General features: G+C 61.7%; 1 protein-coding gene across 1 annotated transcript in view; it reads right to left on the reverse strand.

Moving 5' to 3' along the window:
• SPTBN5 (spectrin beta, non-erythrocytic 5) overlaps nucleotides 1–19,431 on the reverse strand; it is a 49,005-nt gene that overhangs the window by 13,040 nt on the left and 16,534 nt on the right. Inside the window, exons 9-40 of the mRNA XM_037504142.1 lie at nucleotides 19,161–19,314; nucleotides 18,883–19,083; nucleotides 18,586–18,795; nucleotides 16,078–16,278; nucleotides 15,285–15,437; nucleotides 14,924–15,054; nucleotides 14,448–14,687; nucleotides 13,903–14,190; nucleotides 12,639–12,879; nucleotides 12,334–12,473; nucleotides 12,078–12,177; nucleotides 11,268–11,438; nucleotides 10,658–10,822; nucleotides 10,019–10,233; nucleotides 9,460–9,646; nucleotides 9,017–9,217; nucleotides 8,653–8,769; nucleotides 7,570–7,727; nucleotides 7,088–7,223; nucleotides 6,688–6,833; nucleotides 5,631–5,745; nucleotides 5,427–5,537; nucleotides 5,053–5,232; nucleotides 3,525–3,728; nucleotides 3,137–3,286; nucleotides 2,514–2,618; nucleotides 1,930–2,097; nucleotides 1,331–1,480; nucleotides 1,010–1,201; nucleotides 728–823; nucleotides 661–675; nucleotides 7–101 (exon numbers count right to left, since the gene is read on the reverse strand). Of these exons, the coding sequence (XP_037360039.1) occupies nucleotides 7–101; nucleotides 661–675; nucleotides 728–823; nucleotides 1,010–1,201; nucleotides 1,331–1,480; nucleotides 1,930–2,097; nucleotides 2,514–2,618; nucleotides 3,137–3,286; nucleotides 3,525–3,728; nucleotides 5,053–5,232; nucleotides 5,427–5,537; nucleotides 5,631–5,745; nucleotides 6,688–6,833; nucleotides 7,088–7,223; nucleotides 7,570–7,727; nucleotides 8,653–8,769; nucleotides 9,017–9,217; nucleotides 9,460–9,646; nucleotides 10,019–10,233; nucleotides 10,658–10,822; nucleotides 11,268–11,438; nucleotides 12,078–12,177; nucleotides 12,334–12,473; nucleotides 12,639–12,879; nucleotides 13,903–14,190; nucleotides 14,448–14,687; nucleotides 14,924–15,054; nucleotides 15,285–15,437; nucleotides 16,078–16,278; nucleotides 18,586–18,795; nucleotides 18,883–19,083; nucleotides 19,161–19,314 (5,136 nt within the window). The remainder of the gene's footprint in view (nucleotides 1–6; nucleotides 102–660; nucleotides 676–727; nucleotides 824–1,009; nucleotides 1,202–1,330; nucleotides 1,481–1,929; nucleotides 2,098–2,513; nucleotides 2,619–3,136; nucleotides 3,287–3,524; nucleotides 3,729–5,052; nucleotides 5,233–5,426; nucleotides 5,538–5,630; nucleotides 5,746–6,687; nucleotides 6,834–7,087; nucleotides 7,224–7,569; nucleotides 7,728–8,652; nucleotides 8,770–9,016; nucleotides 9,218–9,459; nucleotides 9,647–10,018; nucleotides 10,234–10,657; nucleotides 10,823–11,267; nucleotides 11,439–12,077; nucleotides 12,178–12,333; nucleotides 12,474–12,638; nucleotides 12,880–13,902; nucleotides 14,191–14,447; nucleotides 14,688–14,923; nucleotides 15,055–15,284; nucleotides 15,438–16,077; nucleotides 16,279–18,585; nucleotides 18,796–18,882; nucleotides 19,084–19,160; nucleotides 19,315–19,431) is intronic.

Genomic DNA, 19,431 nt, shown 5'->3' on the forward strand with positions numbered 1-19,431 from the left:
GCTGGCCTGCTGTTGAGTTGGTGTCGTAGCTGGCAGACGGTCTGTGGGTCCGGGGCCCTGAGCTGCAGCGCTACGTCATTGATGCTCTTCATGTGTCTGTCCTGTGGGGGTGCAAGGTGAGGGAATTGGGGACACCTTCTCTGAGTCCCTCTTGGCCCTGTCTGCAAGAGGAGCAGCTTGTGTGCAGGGCGGAGGCAGCGGCCTCTGCTGTGGCCTTCTCCTCCCATGCCAGGTGCGCGAGCAAGATAAACTTGGGGTCTGAAACCCCCAAATCATCTGTAAGTTCGGAAAGTGTGCTTCCCTGGTTGGGAACCAGGCATGAGGGGTGGGTGGGCATGAACTGATGGGCATTTTAAAGTTAAAAATGCAGCTTCTCAGGATAAGAAGAGCAAAGTGAGAGAGTGGGGGTTTGTGGGCCCCGCAACCCCACTGGGGGCGATCGTGGGCTTCCTGTCCCTAGCAAAAGCCGCTTGCATTTACAGAACTTGTTGTCATTTCCAAAGTAGTTCCCTGGGCAGTGTTACACACGAGGTCATCAGGGGAGGGGGTTCCCTCCTTGTGTGCTCACTGGAGGGGAACCCGGAGGCTGACTTGAGCCTCCCCGAGCTCCTCCAAGTCTAGCTCCTTCTCCCAGAGCATCTGGCACAGAGGCCGTGGCACCCCAGCAGTGGGGCCCTCTCAGGATGGAGCTCTGTGGTGACAAACCCTCCCCCGAAGGGCTCCTTACCCAGGCCCCAGTTCCTTGCAACTTGCGGAGCTGTCTACGGAGCTGCAGGCAGTGCTCAAGGTCCTGGCCCAGGTCCCCGACATTCACTGTCACCTCCTGTGTTGGTGAGGGTCAGAGGGTACTACTTGGTACCAACCAGAGTACACCTAGCCCCTAGCTGCTGGGACAGGTGGCATTTTTTTTTTTTTGCCAAGGCTCTGTTCTGTCAGGGAGGCAGGGAACTGCAGGTCTGGAACTACCCCTTCCTCAGCCCAGCCCAGCCCCTGCCTGACTGGGACTCACCATCTCCTGGATCCAGGCCTCTGCAAAGTCCACTCTCTGTAGAAACTCCAGGAAGTTCTGTTTGTCCTCCAGATCCTGGCCCTGCATGGCCACCATCTGCCTCAGTTTTCCCCAGTGCTCCTGGAGCATCTGCAGCCTCTGGGAGATGTCTCCCCGCCCAGGGTGTCTCTGTGCCAGGAGAGCTTCACCCTTCTGGGGAGAGAGGGGCCAGCTAGATATACTGTCTGGCCTCCATCCTCCTGCATTTTGCTATCACAGGCTCCTGCCACCAAAGACCTTGGCAAGCCTGGAGTCCACACTCTAGGGTAGAGGTTCTGTTACCTTGGTGACAGAGGTTATGATTTCCTCACGGGCCTGGACCTCGGCCTTGAAGTTTTGGTGTTTCTGCAGGTGTCTTAGTATATCTTTCAGGTCCGCAGGAGGGATTGACTGTGTCAGCTGCTGGATCCGCTCCTGGATCCAGTCCTCAGCCTGGTGGGGGTGGGAACGTGAATCCCACGATGCTGCAGGCCTCAGTCTACAGAGAGAGACTGCACGCCTACTCCTCAGGGGCCCAGGTAGCTGACTGCAGGCCCCGTGGGCCTGGTAAATGAGAGCAACGGTTCTAGCCTCCCTGGCCCCAGACACATACAGGGTCGGGCGAGGGCCTTGGGTGGCACCGCATGACGGAGGTGATGTTTGCCCACTCCAGGACTTGGGCTGCTCTGCTCTTCCTCCTGCCTTTTTGCCCCGGCCCTGTGCCAGACAATTCAGGAAGCAGCGGGGTGCCCACATGCTGCCTTCTCATCAAATGTCTGGGCTCCAGCATGGCTTCTGGGAAAGAGCTCTAACCCTCCACGAGGCAGGGGTGTGGTGAGGCCTGGATGAGCCCGTGAGCGTCACGTGTAAATTGTAAAATGTGGCCCAAGTGGCGCTCGGACCTGGGTCACGTCCCCGATGAAGACAGCCGTCAGCAAGGAGGTGCGCAGGGCGTGCGTCCGGTTCTCTGCCAGCTCCTTCACTCGAGCCCGGCGCTCCTGCACCCTGTGAAGCAGGTCCTGCGCCCTGGGGCCCTGGAGTGTCTTCACCTGCTCACACAGAGCTGCCTCCTGCAGGTAGGGGGCCCAGCTGGCACAGGGGCTGGCCACGGAGCTGGCACAGGGGCTGGCCCCCGGGGAAGCCCTTCCTTCACCCCTGCGTGCTGGAGGGGCCGATCCTCCTACACAAGCCTCCCAGTGCCCCGGTGGCCGCACGATATGGACAGAGCCGAAGGGCCGTCACGTCCCCGTAATGCGGCCCACTCCCTCCCAGGCCCTCTTCTTGAGCCACATGTCCCACTCGGCTCAGTCAGCCTGACCAGGTGCCTCTAGCCCCCCGGGCCATCCCCCGGGCCACCCCTGCACATTAGCATTGCCTCTGGGTACTCACCAAGCAGCCCGTGTCCCCCTTTAAGGACTCCCCAAAGTTCCCACCCCCTCCCTCTCCCCCAGCTCTGAGCAAGCCCAGGGCGCCCCAAGCCCATTACCTTCTCTTCCTGGGCAGCCAGCACCTTCCGGAAGACCTGGTGCTTGCGGGTCAACTGCTCCACCTCTTCCACCGAGCTCCCCAGGGCACTGTTTCCCAGGGAGACCTGGGCCAGCCCACGCGGGGTCAGAGAGGCCGTCAGGGCCTGTCCGGCTGGCCAGCCAGCAAGGGGGCGGGCGGGCAGATCCCCAGGTGAAGCCAGGGGCCTCGGAGTGGGGCGGGGCTGAGGTGAACATGGAGCATGGGGGACTGCAAGGAGTGGGGACCCCGGTTAGCAGCCAGAAGCCCTCAACTCCTGCAGAAAGTGGGAGGCATGATCACCCTTCAATTCCGTTGGGACTCGGTCAGTGTGGGGTTGAGGAGGGGCCCTGCCTGGCCTGGGGTGTCGCTGGAGGCGCAGGTCCCAGTGCTCCACACTGGCCACCTGGGAGCCACGCCAGGGGAAGAGCCAAGCCCCAGGAAGCAAGGGGCAATTCGGGGAGCGGGGAATCAGAAGAGGGTGTGTGTGTGGGGTGTGTGTGTGGGCGAGGGGGTGTGGTTGTGTGGGGTGTATGTGGCACGTGTGTGTGGGTGGGTGTGTGGCGGTGTGCGGGGTATGTGTGTGGTCAGGTGAAGGGGACCTACCTCCTGGGTCATAAGGATTTCTTCCAGGTGGCCACACTTTCTGAGGAAGAGCTGCTCCCGGTGCACAGCCTGCAGCCTCTCGTGCTTGCGTTCCCAGGCCTGGAACACCCGCTCCCGTTCACCCTGCAGGGCTCGCAGTCCTTCCTGGACCTGGGGGTGGGCATGTGGGGAGCCTGTACTGGGGAGCGCTCCCGTTCACCCTGCAGGGCTCGCAGTCCTTCCTGGACCTGGGGGTGGGCATGTGGGGAGACTGTACTAGGGAGCCTGTACTGGGGACCAGGTGGTGTAGATCCCCCCTCTGAGGGGAGGCCGACATGGCCCTGTGGGGCAGGGCACTTGGTGGGCAGGCTAGGCCAAGGGAGGTGGGGCAGCAGGGAATGGGGCCTACCTCCATGATGGATGTCCCCGAAGCCAGAAGAGCCTGCTGGCCTGTCTGGGCCGCCCACTGGTAGAGCTCCTCCCGAGCCTCCAACTCGGCTCGAAGCTGTTTGTGGGCGCTGAGGCTTAGCAGACTGCCGCGGGGCTCCTGCGGGCTCTCGTCCACCTGCAGCTCCTGCCAGATGCCAGTGATCTGGGAGACATAGTCCTGCGCCTGGATCGGGGGGCGCAGGGGAGAAGCTGGGTGCAGAGAACCTGCCTCTGAAGCACGACAGCCCCTCTCACACATTAGAGCGACCCCCGGTTGTCCTCAGGGGAGGCTCGCGGGGAGCCTCCTTCCTCCGTGGACATCCAAGCCAGTCCTCCCAGGCCCCACCCGCCTCCTCCTCGCCGACGCTCTTCTCCACCCTTTGCTTTTGCTGACGCTCCTCCTGTCCATCTGTTCCAAGCGCGCCTGTTCTTGAAGGGCCGCGACCTTCTTTGAAACCTCCTGAAGCTTCCCTGACACCTTGACCTCTCACTGTTTGCCTCGGCCTTTGAATTTCCAACACCATACTTAGCACCCTGGTTTGTGTTTGTGTACAAACAGCGTTAGGCGGCAGGGCCCCGAGTCCCTGTCCAAACATCTCAGTGATGAAGATGAAGGGCAGCGGCACGAGCGTGAGGAGGAGCTTTGTGAAGGCAGGCGCTCGCAACAGGGAGCAGCATCCAGGGCTAAGAGCCCCTCAAGTCCACACTGTTAGAAAGTGGCCGAGCTGGGCCTTGGGCTCGAGCCTTTGTGCAGGGTCATTGTTGGGGCTCTACCAGGCATGGGGACATCGGACTCACTGACTCAGTCTGCCTCTCTGGGGTACTGGGCTCATCTCTCCAGCCAGACTCCAGGAGGGTAACGATTCCCTCTTATGTACCTTTCTTACCTCCTTCTACTCCCACCCATAGCTCCTTGCAAAGAGATAAACACAGATGCTGGCTCCAGCGTCACTGTCTAGAATATCTGAGTCTCCAGTTACACTTTCTTTTCCTTTTTTTAATAAAGATTTGTTTATTTATACAAGAACCGGGGTACAGGCCAGATGTGCGGGAGGGCAGGCTGACTGAAATACACTGCTGAGGAGTCAGGAGGCGAGACAGGAGAGGTCTGCCGCGCCATGTGGGACCCTCGCCAGCCGGCCGGGATCGAACCCGCGGTACAGAGGCTGTGGACAGCTTCACAGTGCTGTGCTCAACCGCCTACATCACCAGGGAGGCCCCTCCAGTTACACTTTCTTGGGCTGTTTTTACTCCCCAGACCCGACTAGGAGCTCTGTTCTCCTGACAGGCTGTCGCTCACCTAGACGGGCATTGACTAAAACATAGTCACTGCTGTGCCCCAGGAGCTCAGCCCTCATGCCAGCAAGCCAGCCACTTAGACTTGTCCATGTTCCTCCTCGTGGCCACGCTTGTTTCCCCTCTAGAACGGGAGGTCCTCGGTAGCGCACGCGCGTGTATGGAAGCACATACTCTCTGTCTCTCTCTCTGCCCCAGGAGGAAGTCCTCACCTCTGCGTGGAAGCGGGCAAGGAGCCATGCCTGTTCCAGCTGGGCCTTGCGTTGCTCCGTGCGTAGCTTCAGGGCCTCCCAGGCTTGCGCCAGAGCCTGCTGCTTCTGCTGCACCATGTGGGTCTGAGGCCCTGAGCCCAGCTTCTGCACGGCGCCTCCAGTGTCCAGCAGCCCCTGTAGCTGGGGTCCGGGAGGGCGCAGGGAGGACAGGGTCATAGCCTCCTAGAGGCTGGGGCTCATTCCACCCTCCGTGCTCATCCCCTGCCATGCAGTTAGCCCAATGGAGGCCCCAAGGGAGTGTGGGAAATCTCAAGGAATAGATGCGCAGGCCTGAGGGGGTCGGCAGGACTGAGTGGGAGAGAGCCAGACCCCACCTGCTGCTCAATGCCCGTGAGCTCACGTTGCAGCCACTCGTGCCTCCTCAGCTGGGCTGCCAGCCCATGCAGGTCCTGGGCCACGTCGCTGGGGAGACCTGTGGCTTTCTCCTGAGAGGAGATGGGCCAAGGGGTCAGGACTGGAGGGTGGGGCTCTGGAGGATCCACCTCTAGGAAAATATCCCCTTCCTCCTGGGCTCGCACCTGGACCTGGACGAGGGCTCCCGACAGATCCCTGTGAACTCTGAGGGTGGCCTCGGTGTCTTGGAGCAGGCGGCCTCGGGCCTTGGTCAGCTCCCACAGCTCCGCCCAGGCAGTCCTGTCCCAGCGTGCGCAAGACCAGCAGCAGGTCAGCCCTGAGCCGGCTTCTCAGTCCAGCCTCTCACCATTCCTCTCCTCTGGATGGGGTCTAGGACTGGCCTGAAGCTCCCCGTCTCACACTCTCTCCCACTTGCAAATCTTCTTCCGGGGACTCTGTTTTTCCAGCTTTACTATGAGTTTATTGCATGGCTGCCATCATGCTCCACATTTTATAGATATCTCTGCTTTGTGATACTTATTATTATTTTTTTTTTTTTGTAGAAGAACTGCTGGGGTGTAGGCCAGAGGTGTGGGGGTTAAGAGGATTCACCAGAGATAGGTAAATCTACTAGAAATACACTGCTGAGGGGAGCAGCGGGTGAGACAGGAGAGGTCTGCTGTGCCATGTGGGTAGCTCCCTGGCTGGGGATTGAACTCAGGCCACAGTGATGATAGTGCTGAGACTTAACCTCTAGGCCACCAGGCAGGCCCAGCTTTGTGACACTTCTCAGATCTTTCATGTTCAAGCTTTAAAACATCAATCAGGTTGGAAGCACTTGAGGGCACAGGCCCCGTCTCTCTTTATTCCTCATATACTGAGCACTCACTGAGCTCCTGAAGCTTCTGCCAGGCCAGGCTCTGGGGCTCATGATTTTGCCTCAACATTCAGAGGATCCAGGATGGGTAGGTAGCTGGGCAGTCTCTGCTCACAGCTCCTCCTCTAAGTCCTGGGAGCCAGTGGTTTGGAAAAACACTCTTGGGGTCCTGGCAGAGCTGCCTGATCTGCACACCCAGCCTCGCCTCCTTTCACAGGAGGCGACCTGTGCCAACCTCCGCTTTCCTGGAGCGGGCCTCTCGCCAGATACCTGTGGGCAGTGTGGCCCTGGAGCATGCTACCCTCTCTGACACCCCAGCAGCCTCCCCCAAACCTGTGTCCTGAACTGGCCCACCAGGCACTCACTGCAGACCCTGCTGCCTCTGACGGGCCATGGGGGCAGCGCTGTGTCCACGCTCCTGCAGGTCCTCCACCAGCTGCTGACAGGCTGCCACCTGCTGGCCGCCCATTTCCACTTGGTGCTGAAACCTTGTAAACTTGGTGTAGAGGTGCTGAGGGGAAGAAAGGAGTGGGGGTCAGGCTGGCCCCCAGCTGATGAGGCAGCAGGCAGCCTGGGAAGCGAGGCGCCTCAGGGACATCTGGGCAATGTGGGGTCGGATGACTTTTGTGTCATCCCCTCCTCTCAGAAGGCCTGTCCACAGTCAGGGCTCGCGGGAGTCACGGCTGGGAACGCAGCCCTGGCCAGCTCCCCGCCTCCCCCAGCATTCATCCTGGGGGCTTCCTCCTCGCCCCAGCCTCTCCTCACCAGGACGTGCTCATGGTCCTCTCCGAGGTGCTCCCCTGCCCTGGCCGCCTGCTTCTGGCGAGCCAGCCAGCTCCACAGCTCCGCGGCTTCCTTCGTGAACTCATGCACCTTCAGGGTCCCTTCCAGCTCCCGGCCCCTGTGGTGACAGCCATGGCTCCCCAGAGTTAGCTGCCCGCGGCCCCTGGGGACAGCCGGCCCAGTCCAAGGGGGTAAACTCCAGGGGGTTACTCACGGTCCCCGCCCCAGAGAGAATTAACACAGAAAGGCGGGGGTTGGGGGGAGAGTCAATGGTGGGGTGGGGGACAGATGGAGAGCTTGGAGGTGGGGGTCCATATTCCTGTGCGAAGGACCCTTGCTGAGGAATTTATGGAGCGAGGACCCAGCAAGGACTCTTCCGGCACATCCCCATGGCTTTCCCGCTGAGGGCACGCACAGGAAGTCAAGGCCGGCCCCGCTCCTGGAGAGGGCGCCAGGCCACTCACCGTGTGTCTGCCAACCGCCGCAGGGCCCGCAGCTGCTCCCGGAGCCTCTCCTGCACAGCACCCAGGCGCTCAGGGGCCTCGGGGCAAGGGAGGGTTTGGGCCCTTTGGCCAAGCATCTCCATGGAGGCCCAGCGAAGATCTAGCTCCTGCTGCAGACTCTGCCAGCGCACAAGGACGCGTACCAGGCTCAGGCCGGGTGACTCTCATCTGTCACCCACCCGTTCACCCCCTCGTCCTCCTAGTTACCCCTTTGATCACACCCCATCCACCTTTCACCAGCGCCCCATTCACCCCCGCGGCATCGCCACTGCGTTCTCACTGTTCTGCAGAAGTGGGGACACGCTCAGTGCCCTCAGAGGGCTGTTCAGTGGGGAACACTGAGTGCAGGGCGGGCTGGCCCGGGGAAAGGCGGGAACGGGAGGCGCTGCCCTGCCCCGGACACTGAAGCACAAGATGAAGAGAGCCGAACCAGCTGCCCAGGGGGTCCAGGGGCCCGAGCCGGCGCGGCCACAGCTGCGGGCTCGGCCCTTGGCAACGGCTCATGGAAGTCCTGGCCCGGGACACGGACACCCCGGCTGCTCCGGCTACGCAGAAAGGATGCCCGGCGCCGGGAGCCTCCGGGGGCAGCAGGAACCGGGATTGCTGCAGGGTCCCGAGCACAGAGCTCCGGGGTGCTCCTGAGTCCGATTCCAGGGAGGAGTGATGTTCTCAGCCTCCCCCAGCCCCCTCCTTTGATTAGGGGTGCTCGTGGGCGGAGCCATGCCGTGGAAGCCGTGGAGAGGGCCAAGCCGGGGGCCCTGAGAGCGTGGAGAGGGGAGAGGCGGCGGGAGGGAAGTCCTGAGCCCCCAGGGCCGCAGGCAGGACGCGAGGTCGGAGAAGGGGAGAGGCGTCACCAGAGGTCACCGCTGAAGAAGCGATGCGGAGGGCCCGGAGGGTTGGGCGGCTGGTGGGGAAGGGGCGGCTGCTGCCAGGACAAGCAGGGCTCCCCGTCTCCGAGAAGCAGGATGTGGGGGAGAGACAGGCGCCTTCCCACTGCCCATGTGGCCGGAGCCCAGCCGCGTGGGGCTGCGCGGGACGCGGTACCTGGTGCTCCTCGAGGAGCCTGCAGGTGGCTGCCCCATCTCCTCCGTAGTCCCGACTGCTCGCCAGGGGCCGCGTCTCCTCCGCCCAGTCCTCCAGTTCCGCCACATCCAGAAAACACTGCCAAGAATGGTGCCGACTCACCTTGATGAGCTCAGATGGGACCCTCCAGTGCATCGTGCCAAGCTCTCCAGCGGTCCGCACAGAGGGGTTTCTGTGCCCATGGCGGAGGGGGGGAACAGCCAGGTCCTGGGCCAGAGTTCCCACCGCTTCCCCACCTCCCTGGGGATCCCCGGTCCCACAGCCCTCACGCACGCAGCCTGCCCGACTACTGTCACTTCCCAACCCCGTGACTGCCGCCGCCTACCTGCTGGAGAGTGGCAGCCTGCTGCAGGCCCCGGGCCCGCGTCCCACACGCCTGCTCCAGCTCTGCCCAGTGGCCCTCCAGCTCCAGGCACCGCTCCATGACATCCTGGGCTCGGGGGTGCCCTGAGGCTGCCAGGCTCCGTCCAGACTCCAGCACCTGCTGCACCTGTCCCTGGTGGGCTTTCACCTCTGCCCAGAGTTCCTGCCACAGAATAGCATGGGCTGCTTCCAGATTCCCTTAGTCACAGGGTGCCCGGATCAGAGCCAGGCAGGTGGCTCTGGGCCCCAGGCATGACTAACCTCCCAGTCAGAGAATAGCTGGGAGCAGATTTCTGGGAATTGGGGCATTGGCAGAGGGTTTCTAAAGTCTGGGAAGGGGGCTGGGAGGAAATGGGAACAGCTACCTTGCCCTAAGGGTCACTGCAGGGGGAGGTGCAGCACTACCTGGTGCTTCCGGCACAGGCGCTGGGCACCATCCAGGCACTTGGCAGCACTGCTGGAGCTAACACTGGCCATGTGCTCAGCCACCCAGGTGAGCTCCATGTTGCTCAGGTGGCAGAACTGGCAGAGCTCAACCGAGGTCTGCAGTTGCTGGCACCTGGCCTCCAGATGTACTTGCAGGGACTCATATCTGGGTGTAGGCCAAAGAGAGGGGAGAGGCTGGGGACAGTTGAGGCTCAGTCATTTTTCTCAGCCTGGCCAGGGAGTCATGAGGAACAAGGAGGGGGTGGGGGGAGCTCATCTGAGGAAGGGGAGGCAGCCAGAAAGGGCCCAGGGCCCAACCTGGTGAACAGTGACCCACCCGACTTCACACTGTGGGTGCTTGGGACACCCCACTGGGATTGCTGGCCTTTCCAGCCCTGGAATGAGTATTCAGGAGGGAAGGAGATTTGGACTTCAGGTCCTGCAGCTGCCGCCCTGCTGGGCTCACCAGGTGACGAGCTGCCACGTTCCCATGGGGGGGAAACATGCACAGTGGGGCGAAGACGGCGTGGGCGAATACCTTTGCAAGTATTTTTGGATCTCCTCCATGATGGCCTGGGAACTGACCCCCTGGTGGGCCCGGGACTTGAGGGCTGCCACCTTGCCGGCCAGAGCCTGGCTCTCTCCCTCCAGCTGGCGCTGTTGTCTCAACAGCTCCCGGCTGGAGCACAGATCCCACTCCATTTCTGCACTCTGCAGGACCCCCTCGAGCTGCTCCGTCTTCCCCTTGGCTTCCTGGGGAGGCACACAGGGCGCTGCCCCAGGCTCTCCACACAGGCCCGCAAGCAGCCCTTCATCTCGAAGACTGTAGTGCTCACAGCCCTCCTGATCCAAAGGGCCACGGGGGCCTCTGGGCCCGCTGCTGTCTACCCCCTCCCAACAGTGCCCAGGTCTTCCCCCAGAACCTCTTAAGACCCCATCCCACTATAGCTCAACTGGGCTGACTGCCCTCTGGCACCGAGGAGCTGGTCCTGCGTTGGCCTGCTGGGGGCGGGAAGGCGACTCAACGCGCCATAGGCCAGAGGCCATCACGGGCTGCAGGACTTCCCAGGGCCACAGAGTCATCAGAACACCTAGACCCCGCCTCCCACCCCCATCCTGCCCGTTCCCAGCCCAGCCCAGCCGAGGCTGAGGCTCCTTCCAGCATCCTCAGGCCCACCTGCAGCAGTCCCAGGAGCTGCTCCTGCTGCCTCGCCTGCCGGAGCGCATCCCCACACTCTGCCATCTTGCGGTTCAGCTCTTCCCACTTGCTGCTCAGGCCCTGGAGCACAGCCTGCACGTCCTCCTGGGCATGGCACCCGCTGCTCAGCAGCTCTGTCCCGGCCTGCAGTGGAGACAAAGAGCAGAGCTTTTTGGAGCTGCAGCAACCGCAGCCGAGAGGCAGAGGTGGGGTGGCCAGCTGTGAGCTACATTCCTAGGCTGCATGGCTCAAGCTGTTCCTGTGACCCCAAATCTGTGGGCAGAGGTGGGAGGGCTTTTCTTTGATGCCACAGAAGTAGTACAGGGTGAGCAGTGCCTGGCGTGGGTGGCTGGGGAAGGCTGTGTTCAGGGCGAGATGGTGGGACTTGAGAGAAAGACAATGGAAACTTTCTGGGCGGGTTTGGATGTCAAGACCAGGGGCTTCCTGGCTGAGCAAAGGGGGAGCTAGGGCACCCTAATTCTGTGATAACTGAGGCTGAGTCTTCCTTCAGTGGGTGTGTCCCATGAAATACGCCATTGGGCTGGGGTTTGAAGACGAGTAGGTCCACACTCTGCCCAGTGTTCCCCACCTGCTGCAGCCGCTCCACGTGCCCACTGGATGCCAGCAGCTCCCTCTCCACTGCTGCGTGCCACCTGAGCTTCGGCGGGATGCGGCTGGGCTGGTAGGGGGGCTGCTCTGCCACCACCAGCCCCTTCTCCTCCAGCCACAGCATCAGCGCTGCCACATCCTGCTTCCATTCCTGCTCAAGAACCAGAGAAAGTGGGTCTCACAGACCAGGGGTGGGGAGGGAGTCTCAGAGACCCCCCTGGAAAGACCAGAACCCAGAGCCAACTCTGGGGTGCATGAGAGGTGGGGCCTGGGGTTACTGCTACCAGGTGGGGCCAGGGGAAGCTTGAGAGGGGAACATTGCGGAGTCAGGGCCTAGGCTCCACGGCATCGTGTACCCGGAGAGAAGGAACCCCTACTACTCCCACCTGCGTCTGAGGCCATCTCTCTCCAAACAGGCCTGTAGTGTGGCTTGGCCCTGGTCTGAGGCCTTCTATGGTTCCAACAAATACCTGACAAAGCCAAGGTCTAGAGCTCGGCGCACGCCAGAACCAGAGTGTGGCCAGAACTAGGGGAGCAGCCAGATGAGAAAGGGTGAGGGATTTAGTCAAGAAGCCAAAGATTTGGCTCCAGCTCTGCCTCAGCAAGCCTGCGGCCTGAGCCTCCACTTTCCTCATCTGGAAACATCAGAGGCACAGAGGTGCCGTGAGGGTCTAGGACACAACAGGCGAGAGCACGCTGTGTACGCTGTGAAGTTCCCCACAGCGCACTGGCGTCCATACACAGGGACTAGGCGCTCCCCTTGGGGAGCCTGCCTGCACCGGGCCCTCACCTGGAGCTGGAGGGAAGCCAGCAGCTGTCTCCGCCTCTGTTCACTCCTCCCCTGGACCGCGGTCCACTGCGCCTGGGTGCGCTGCAGCTGCTCTCTGACTCTGGAGGGCAGGAGGAGGGGGACAGCGTGTGGGGGACACTCTACTGACCCCCAAAGATGCGGCCTACCATGTAGGATGCACACCTCAGCCTCACTCCCCGCCTACTCTCCTAGCCTCAGGGCACCAGCCGGGCAGTCTGAGGAAGAGCAGGCGCACCTGAGAGCTGTGGGGGGTTGGCTTTGAGCCAGCTTCTGCCCACGGGCCTGCAGAGCCTCCATCCGAGGACCCAGGGAATCCAGGAGCTTCCCAAACTCGTGGTGCCGCTGCAGTAGGAGCTGGGCCTCCCCCACATCTTCCTGGGCGCCCAGAGATAGGCCGTCAGTGCCCGGGCGCTTCGGGAGCAGCACCATCTCACCCGCTGCAGGCACAGGGGCCTCCCGCCCAGCCTGCCTTCTGGGTCCACGAAGAGCTTCCTCCAGTGCCGGGGAAGCAGCAGCCCAGAGGTGCATCCCGGCCCCTACCCCAAGCTGAGTCAGCTGCAGGAAGGCCCCGTGGCTGGCACAGGTGGCAGTGAAACCGTCCACTTCTCGGCTAAATCTCTGCAGCTCCTGCTCCTCCTGCAGCCGCTGCTTTCTCTGCTCCCAGGCAGCCTTCAGCTCCTGGCCTTGCTGCCCAAGGAGACTCAGAGTGCTGGTCACCTCTCGGGACTCTGGGGAGTCCAAGGCTGCCACGAGCTGGCCGTGAGCCTCCAGTTGCCGCAGCCTGGCCACAAGGACAGACAGAGGGTCACACCTCTTCCTCTCCCCTCACCAGCCTCTTCCTCGTTTGCCTCCAGGGTCAGTCATTTTGCAGCCTGACGTGAGGTTGACCGGCAGGGGCTGTGAGGCAGGTGAGCCTAGCTGGCTTGGTCACTCTGTGGGCTAGCTCTGCCCCGGGGACTAGCGTGACACTGAATGCAACAGGCCAGACCAGTGTCAGGACCCAACAGGGCCCGAGCTCCTTGTCCCAGCTGGCCACGCCAATGGTTGATGCCCCGGCCAGGAGGTGCACTGCACAGCACAGAGAAACGACTCAAATGCCATCCGTGCCTGACTGCAGGGAACATGAGCCCATTGGAGACTTGGGCAATGAGAAAGGGCATCCCTTTTAGCTGCGGGTGGCCCAGCGGCACACAGCCTAGGAACAGCTCATGCCTATGTGTGAATTAGAACGAGGCTCCACTTCCTTGGAGCATCAGAGCTGATGCAGCCCTGAACTAGGAGTCTGAGAAGATGGGACGGATTTCAGTGCCCACTTGGCCATCTGCCAGGCTCTCCGGTGTGTGGTGTGATCTACCGGTTGTATCAGGGCCCCTGCCAGGTGGACAGGCCTGTACATTACCCCACGGGAGGAGAGGCATCACCACACTGAGGAGGTGGGCATCTCAGCCCCATGCTGTTGCCTCCAAGGGCAAGTGGGGTCTACATTGCCCAGAAAAGCTGGAGAGGCAAGGCTGTCCTGACAACAGCAATCAGGCTCACCGGGATAGCATGTGGCCCAGCCTGGACTGGATAGAACCTTCCAGGCAGTTCAGTCTTTGCCTTGGCTCTCCCTGAAGTACGCAGAACAGCTGACCCAGTCCAGGTTCCAGCCACCTGCCTCAAAAGCACTATGCCTGACACCAGCCCGGGCCCCCCGGGCCCCTCCCTGAGTGATACACTGCTTTTGGCCTCCCCCTTTCTAGTGTCCCCATCTCTGAGGGTCAAACGTGTTCAAAATGTGCCCTGTACACCCTCCAGTCCTGACCTCTCCTGCTGCAGGTGGATCTCCTCCAGCAGGTCTCCGTGCTGCGCCAGTAGCTGTTGGGCTGAGGCCACATCCCCCGCCTCCTCCTCACTGTGCAGCTGAGCCTGGACGCCCTCTGTCCACAGCAGCAGCCGCCGGCTTTCCTGCAGGAAGCTCTGCTGGGCCTGAGCCTCAGCCTGGACCTGGGCGAGGTGGGCCACTCTCTCCCGCACTTGCTTCAGCAGCCCCTGCAGCGCCTCCACCTGTTCTCTCAGGGACCGGCTGGCGGCTGGGCCTGCCTTCTCGACTCTGGGAGACAGGCCCACCATCCAGCTGGCACCCAGGTGGGGCCCCCAAGGAAAGTGATGGTGACTCAACTCCCACCTTTCTTGACCTGGAGCAGCAAGCACATGGGGCTCCTCCTTCTCCCATGAGCCTTTTCTCATGGTTCCCTCCTCCCCTGCCCATCCCCTCTCTCCCCCGCCTTTCTGTCCCTTCTTCCTTCTGTAATACCGCCCAGGCCTTTCCTCCCAGGTTATCACCATCCTGCTGTATCGGGGTCATACTTCATGGCCACACTTTCCAGGTTGTGGATGCTCCTCTCCAGGGCTGGCATCTTCCACTGGGCCAGCTTCAGGACACGGGGGCTGTGCCCTGAGCACCCTGGCTCCAGGGTTTCCAGCTGGAGTAGCAAATCTTGCAGTTGGACCTGTGTGGGTCCGCATTCCTGCAGGAAACTGCACACATCCACTGTGCATGCCAGCTGCAGCTCCTTCTCTTTCTTCAGGGCCTCCAGCTGCCCCCACCTGGCCAGAGGTTACAGGGATGGTTCCACCACGCGCTGCTTCCCTGTCCACCCTGGGGCCTTGGCCAGAGCCTCCCACAACAGAAGCTGCCAGGCTGGCCATCCCCATGGTCTCTCCTCCCTGTCTCTGGCATGGCCAGTCCTTCCCTTGGCCTCTCCGGAGGCAGGTGTGCAGGTTCAGGCCTGGGCACTATGTCTGGCCTGTACCCAGAACCTGCAAGCCCGCCTTATTCTCACCTCCTCTTCAGTTCCTCCTGCCACTGCTGGATTTTGGTGGCGTCCCCAGGACCTCTCTGCTTTAGCTGCTCAGCGGAGCTTCTTATCTCTGCCCAGTGGCCCTTCCCCACAGCCAGGGCAGCAAGGAAGTTCTGGGGAAAGAGGACCCAGGTCTTGAGGGGCCTTTTTTCTCTTCCCACAGTGCCTTTGAGACTACAGATGACCCCTGACAGGCTCTGCTGTGGAGAGCATCCCTCTGCACACTGCATCCCTCTGGAAGGACAGGGTCAGTGTCCTCACAGCGCTGGGAGGGCTCTTTAGACACTTAAGACCAGATCCCAGCTCCCCAGGCAGAACCCCTTCAACTCTGAGGGGCTAGTACCTCATATTTGAGCTGCATGGCCTCCAAGTTGTCAGCCTGGGGCTGCACTGTTTGAAGCAGCAAAGTCTGGTTCTCTAGCCAGGACTGGAGCTCCCCACACAGGTCAGAGAAGTCAAACAAGGCCACAGCCTCTTGCAGCTGGGCCTGCCGGAGCTGCGGAGAGACCAGCCTACAGGTGAAGGTCGGCGCCCCACAGGGCACTCAGGTCCCCATCACCCCTGCACCCCTCAACCCATACCAGCAGAGGCCCCACAATAGTGGTGCCTGTCCCATTACTGGGCCCAGTGCCCATATGAGAGGTCACGGGGAGGGAGCTGGCAAGCACTGAGGGGGTGGTGGGGTAAAGGGTCTGACAAGCACGTTACACTCTGTGCCATGGGGCCTGCCTCCTCCTGCCACCCGCCTCCTCCCCAGGCCCCCCTCTAACTTCTCCCTATCCCCAGCTGCCTCTGTGCTCCAGGCCGTCCCTCTTCCACTGGGCCTCGGGCCCTCCTTTGCATGGGTGCAGCATGGTCTCCCTGCCATCTCCCCAGTTTTGCCCACACTCCGCTACTTGCTCAAGTCTCAGCCTTTCCTTTCCTCAGAGATGCCCTCCCCGGCCTGGCTGGCCTCCCTCTCTACGCTCCCATCACACCCACATCCACTTCGTGACTTGGCCCGCGTCTCCTCTGCTGTGATGAAAGCTCCTTGAGGGCAGGGGCACATCGAGTCACTGCTCTGTCCCTGGGTTCAAGGCGCGGGGTCTCGCACAGGACAAGTGCTCCCTGAACAAGTCTTTAGCGAGGAGCATTACCTCTGCCAGGGCCCGTAGGGCCTCGTAGTCCTGGCTCAAGCGGGCCTGTGTCTGAAGTATGGTGTCAGGGTCAAAGTCGGGGTCAGGCTCAGCTGAAGGGGTCATCTTCCAGGTGCCCCAGGGGCCAGAGTGGCAAGAAGCCTCAGACCAGGCCCCTGGGTTCCTCCGGCCTTCCCTTGGAGAGCTCAGGGCAGGCAGCACCTGTGCTGACAGAGGGCAGCGTGTCAGGGGCTCCCCCCAGCAGCAATGGCCTCGACAGGGTGGGGCCAGAGGTCATACCTGGGGCTCCTGCTCCTTGACAGGGCTGGGGGGTGCCTCCCAGTCCTTCGGCTCCCAGGCTTCAGGGCCCGTCTGGTGCACTGGCTCTGGGGCCTTTCCTGGCAGCCAGCTTGTCCCTAGGGCAATTTTGGGACTGCTCAGGCCCTGCTTTTTTGCTCCACCCAGAAGCTTGCCAGAGGGGGTAGGTGGGGGGAGTATTTGTGACTCGCTGCTTCCCTTGCTAGCCTTGGGCACTGGGCAAGAAGGCTGGACCCCCACTGAGGGGCCTGTGATCTTCTGAGACCCGAGCAGGACATAGGGTGAGCAGATGTGCCTGCTACGGCTATCAGGGCGAAACGGCCAGTCTGTTAGAAAAGGTTTCAAGGACAAGGGGTGCCTCAGCGGGCCTCGCCAGAAGAGCAGCATTTGCTCTGGAGCTGGCGTGGATGGGGGTGCTTCTCATGGGGGGTGGGCGAGCACCTTGTCTCTGCCCTTCTGGGCATCTGGCCCCAGGCAAGGGTCAGACAGAGCAGGAACAGTCAGGCTGGCTCAGCATTGGGCTGAGGGGACTGAAGAGAAACAGGTACAGACACAGACTGGAAGGGGAGAAAACAAAGACGTAGGGAGCGGGAGGAGGAAGACTCAGAATTTCAGGCAGCTCCAAGTCCCTCTTTCTTCAGAGCCCAAAATGGCCTTCCTGCATCCTCATCTTCAGACTGTGGATGCCTCAGGGAGCTACACAGAAAAACCTAAGCCCTTTATTCATGACAGCATGTTCGGGCTCACACGGGCCTGGGCCTGTACCTCGGCAGATGTGGCACATCTGGTCCTGTGGGCGTGGGTGCCGGCTGCCCGAAGCTGTGAAGACTTGGGTCCCGGTGATGCCCTCACCAGCCCTGCTCCAGCCTTCCGGGGACTCCCTCTACGGAGGAAGTCTGTGTTTAGTGGCCAAAGTGGCTCCTGCCCCTAGTGTAAGGGGTTCCTTTGCACCCCCTATCCAGCACTACTGGGCAAAGCAAGGATCTGAAAATGCCAAGGAGCAGGCACACCCCTCCAGCAATGCCAGGGCTGGAGGACAGTGGAGGACACAGAATAAGGGGGAGGCAACTCCAAGTCACCTGTTTAAACAACTCAACTGAAGAAGCCGCACACAGCAGGAGGGCGTGAGGCAGCATGTTAAGATGATGCGAGCTGGGGTTAAACACATGGTGAGGGATGAGGGCGAAACGGCCAGGAGGGCAGCTGGGGGGTCTCCCCCACAGGGCGGGTCCCTGGGAGTCATCTGGCCTCTCTGAGCCTTCGTTAGCTCCCTGCCGAGCGAGGGCGCTGGACCAGACAGCCGCTCACAGGCCGTGGATCTGTTTTCATAACCCGCTAGTTCTGTGGCCCCGGGAAGACGAGGCGAAAGGGAGAGAATGACCTCGGCTGAGCTGGCACCACAGGGGTTCTGACCTGGTCATGCCGGGTGCCACAGAAATGGTCAGTGCAGGCGGGGACGGAACCCAGCAGCCTCATTTCCACCCAGCGGCTGACTTCCCAGCCAGGCCGCCTCCCTGACAGGAGGACCCGAGTTATAACTCAGAGGGTGCGCGGGAAGTGGCTGGGCACAGCCCTGGGTCTGGGGCATGGAGGGTCCTCCGGGATGAGGATGGAGGAACCAGGGATTTACAGGAGTTATACATCTGAGTTGCGCACAGTGTCTGGAAAGGGGGCTGCAAACCCTGCACGTGTTTTTTAAAAAACTGGGTGGTGAGTGAGCTGATGGGTGGATCAGGAAAGCAGTCTGAAGTGGTAACTAGGTCACCCCAGACCTACCAAGGCCCCGTCAGGAGAGAGTCAAACAAGGCTTAAGGGTGAAAGGTTACCCGAGGGCTGGCTGAGAAAGTAGAGACCTTCCTGGAGGAAACTGATTATCACCTGACAGCTGAGCAGAGAGGGAAGCCACCCCTGCACCTTGGCCCACACCCCGCGATTAGAGCTGGCACAGACTGTACTTGAAAGACCCACACCTCTGGGCTGACAGGACCCCACTAACTCCGGACTTGGGCAAGGTGAGAGGTTGCTTAGGAAGGGGTGGGGGTGGGGAGTGAGCGCCCCCCCCCCAAGTCAAGGGATGGTTAAGATTCCAGGAACAGGGGCCACAGAACTCCCCCTGTTCCACCCTGTGTGGTTATGAGACCCTGAGGCCACGGGCATGTTTGGCTCCAGAGGCCTGTGATTCTGGGTCGCCTTCCAGCACCTAGTACTTACCCTCAAGGTGAGCGCTGCCCTGGTGGCTGCCCGAGCCTGCTGGTCCAGCCAACCCAGCTCCTCAGCAAAGGCGCAGACTGAGCTCTCCAGCCGCAGGTGACTCTGCAGCAGGGCTTGGGCCGCCAACGGGTCCTGCTCGCAGGGTGCCCTCTCCAGCCCGGACCGCTGCGCACACAGCCACGCCGCCGCCTCCGCTGCATCAGCCAAGTACTGCAGGTGGAGAGCAGGCTGGGAGTTTGTGGGGGGCTAGAGGGGTGGGACGCTACTGGTCCAGCCACAGCTGCCAGGTCCCGCTACCTGCTGAAGGAGCAGGGCTGCATGAAACCGGACTCCCCGACCGGCTGCCCAGGCCCGGAGCTGCTGCCACGCGCCCTGCACCGCCTCGGCTTGCTCTCGGGGGTCTGGCTGTATTGGGGGCCCGCGGGCCGCTAGGTCGTAGGCCGTCCGCATTAGAGGGGCTAACACAGCCTGGTGGCTGTGTAACTCAGCTTCCAGAACCTGGGAGAGCAGAAGTGCAGAAGTGAGGGGACAGAGTAGGTGGGCAGGGAGGTGGGGACTTGGGCGACGGCAGGCACCTTGTGTTTCCGCAGGGCCACTGCGCTCTCACTGAGACTCTGGCCCAGGGCCACGTTCTCCATCAGCTCTCTGCGCGTCCTCAGCCAAACTTCCTCCTCCTCACAGCTGTGCAGGAATTCTGCCCTCTGCAGGCTCAGCTCCAGCTGGGCCCTCCTGAGGAAAAACAAGGCTTGCTGAGTGGGGTCAGACACTCCCACTTAGGAGTTTTCCCTGGATGACTCTACATAGAAGACAGAGGCCTTAGCAGTGAGGGTCAGTGAAGAGGAAGTT

Source organism: Talpa occidentalis, unplaced genomic scaffold (assembly GCF_014898055.3).
Source record: "Talpa occidentalis isolate TD23 unplaced genomic scaffold, MPIMG_talOcc4v2.1 talOcc4.11, whole genome shotgun sequence".
Classification (NCBI taxonomy): domain Eukaryota; kingdom Metazoa; phylum Chordata; class Mammalia; order Eulipotyphla; family Talpidae; genus Talpa; species Talpa occidentalis.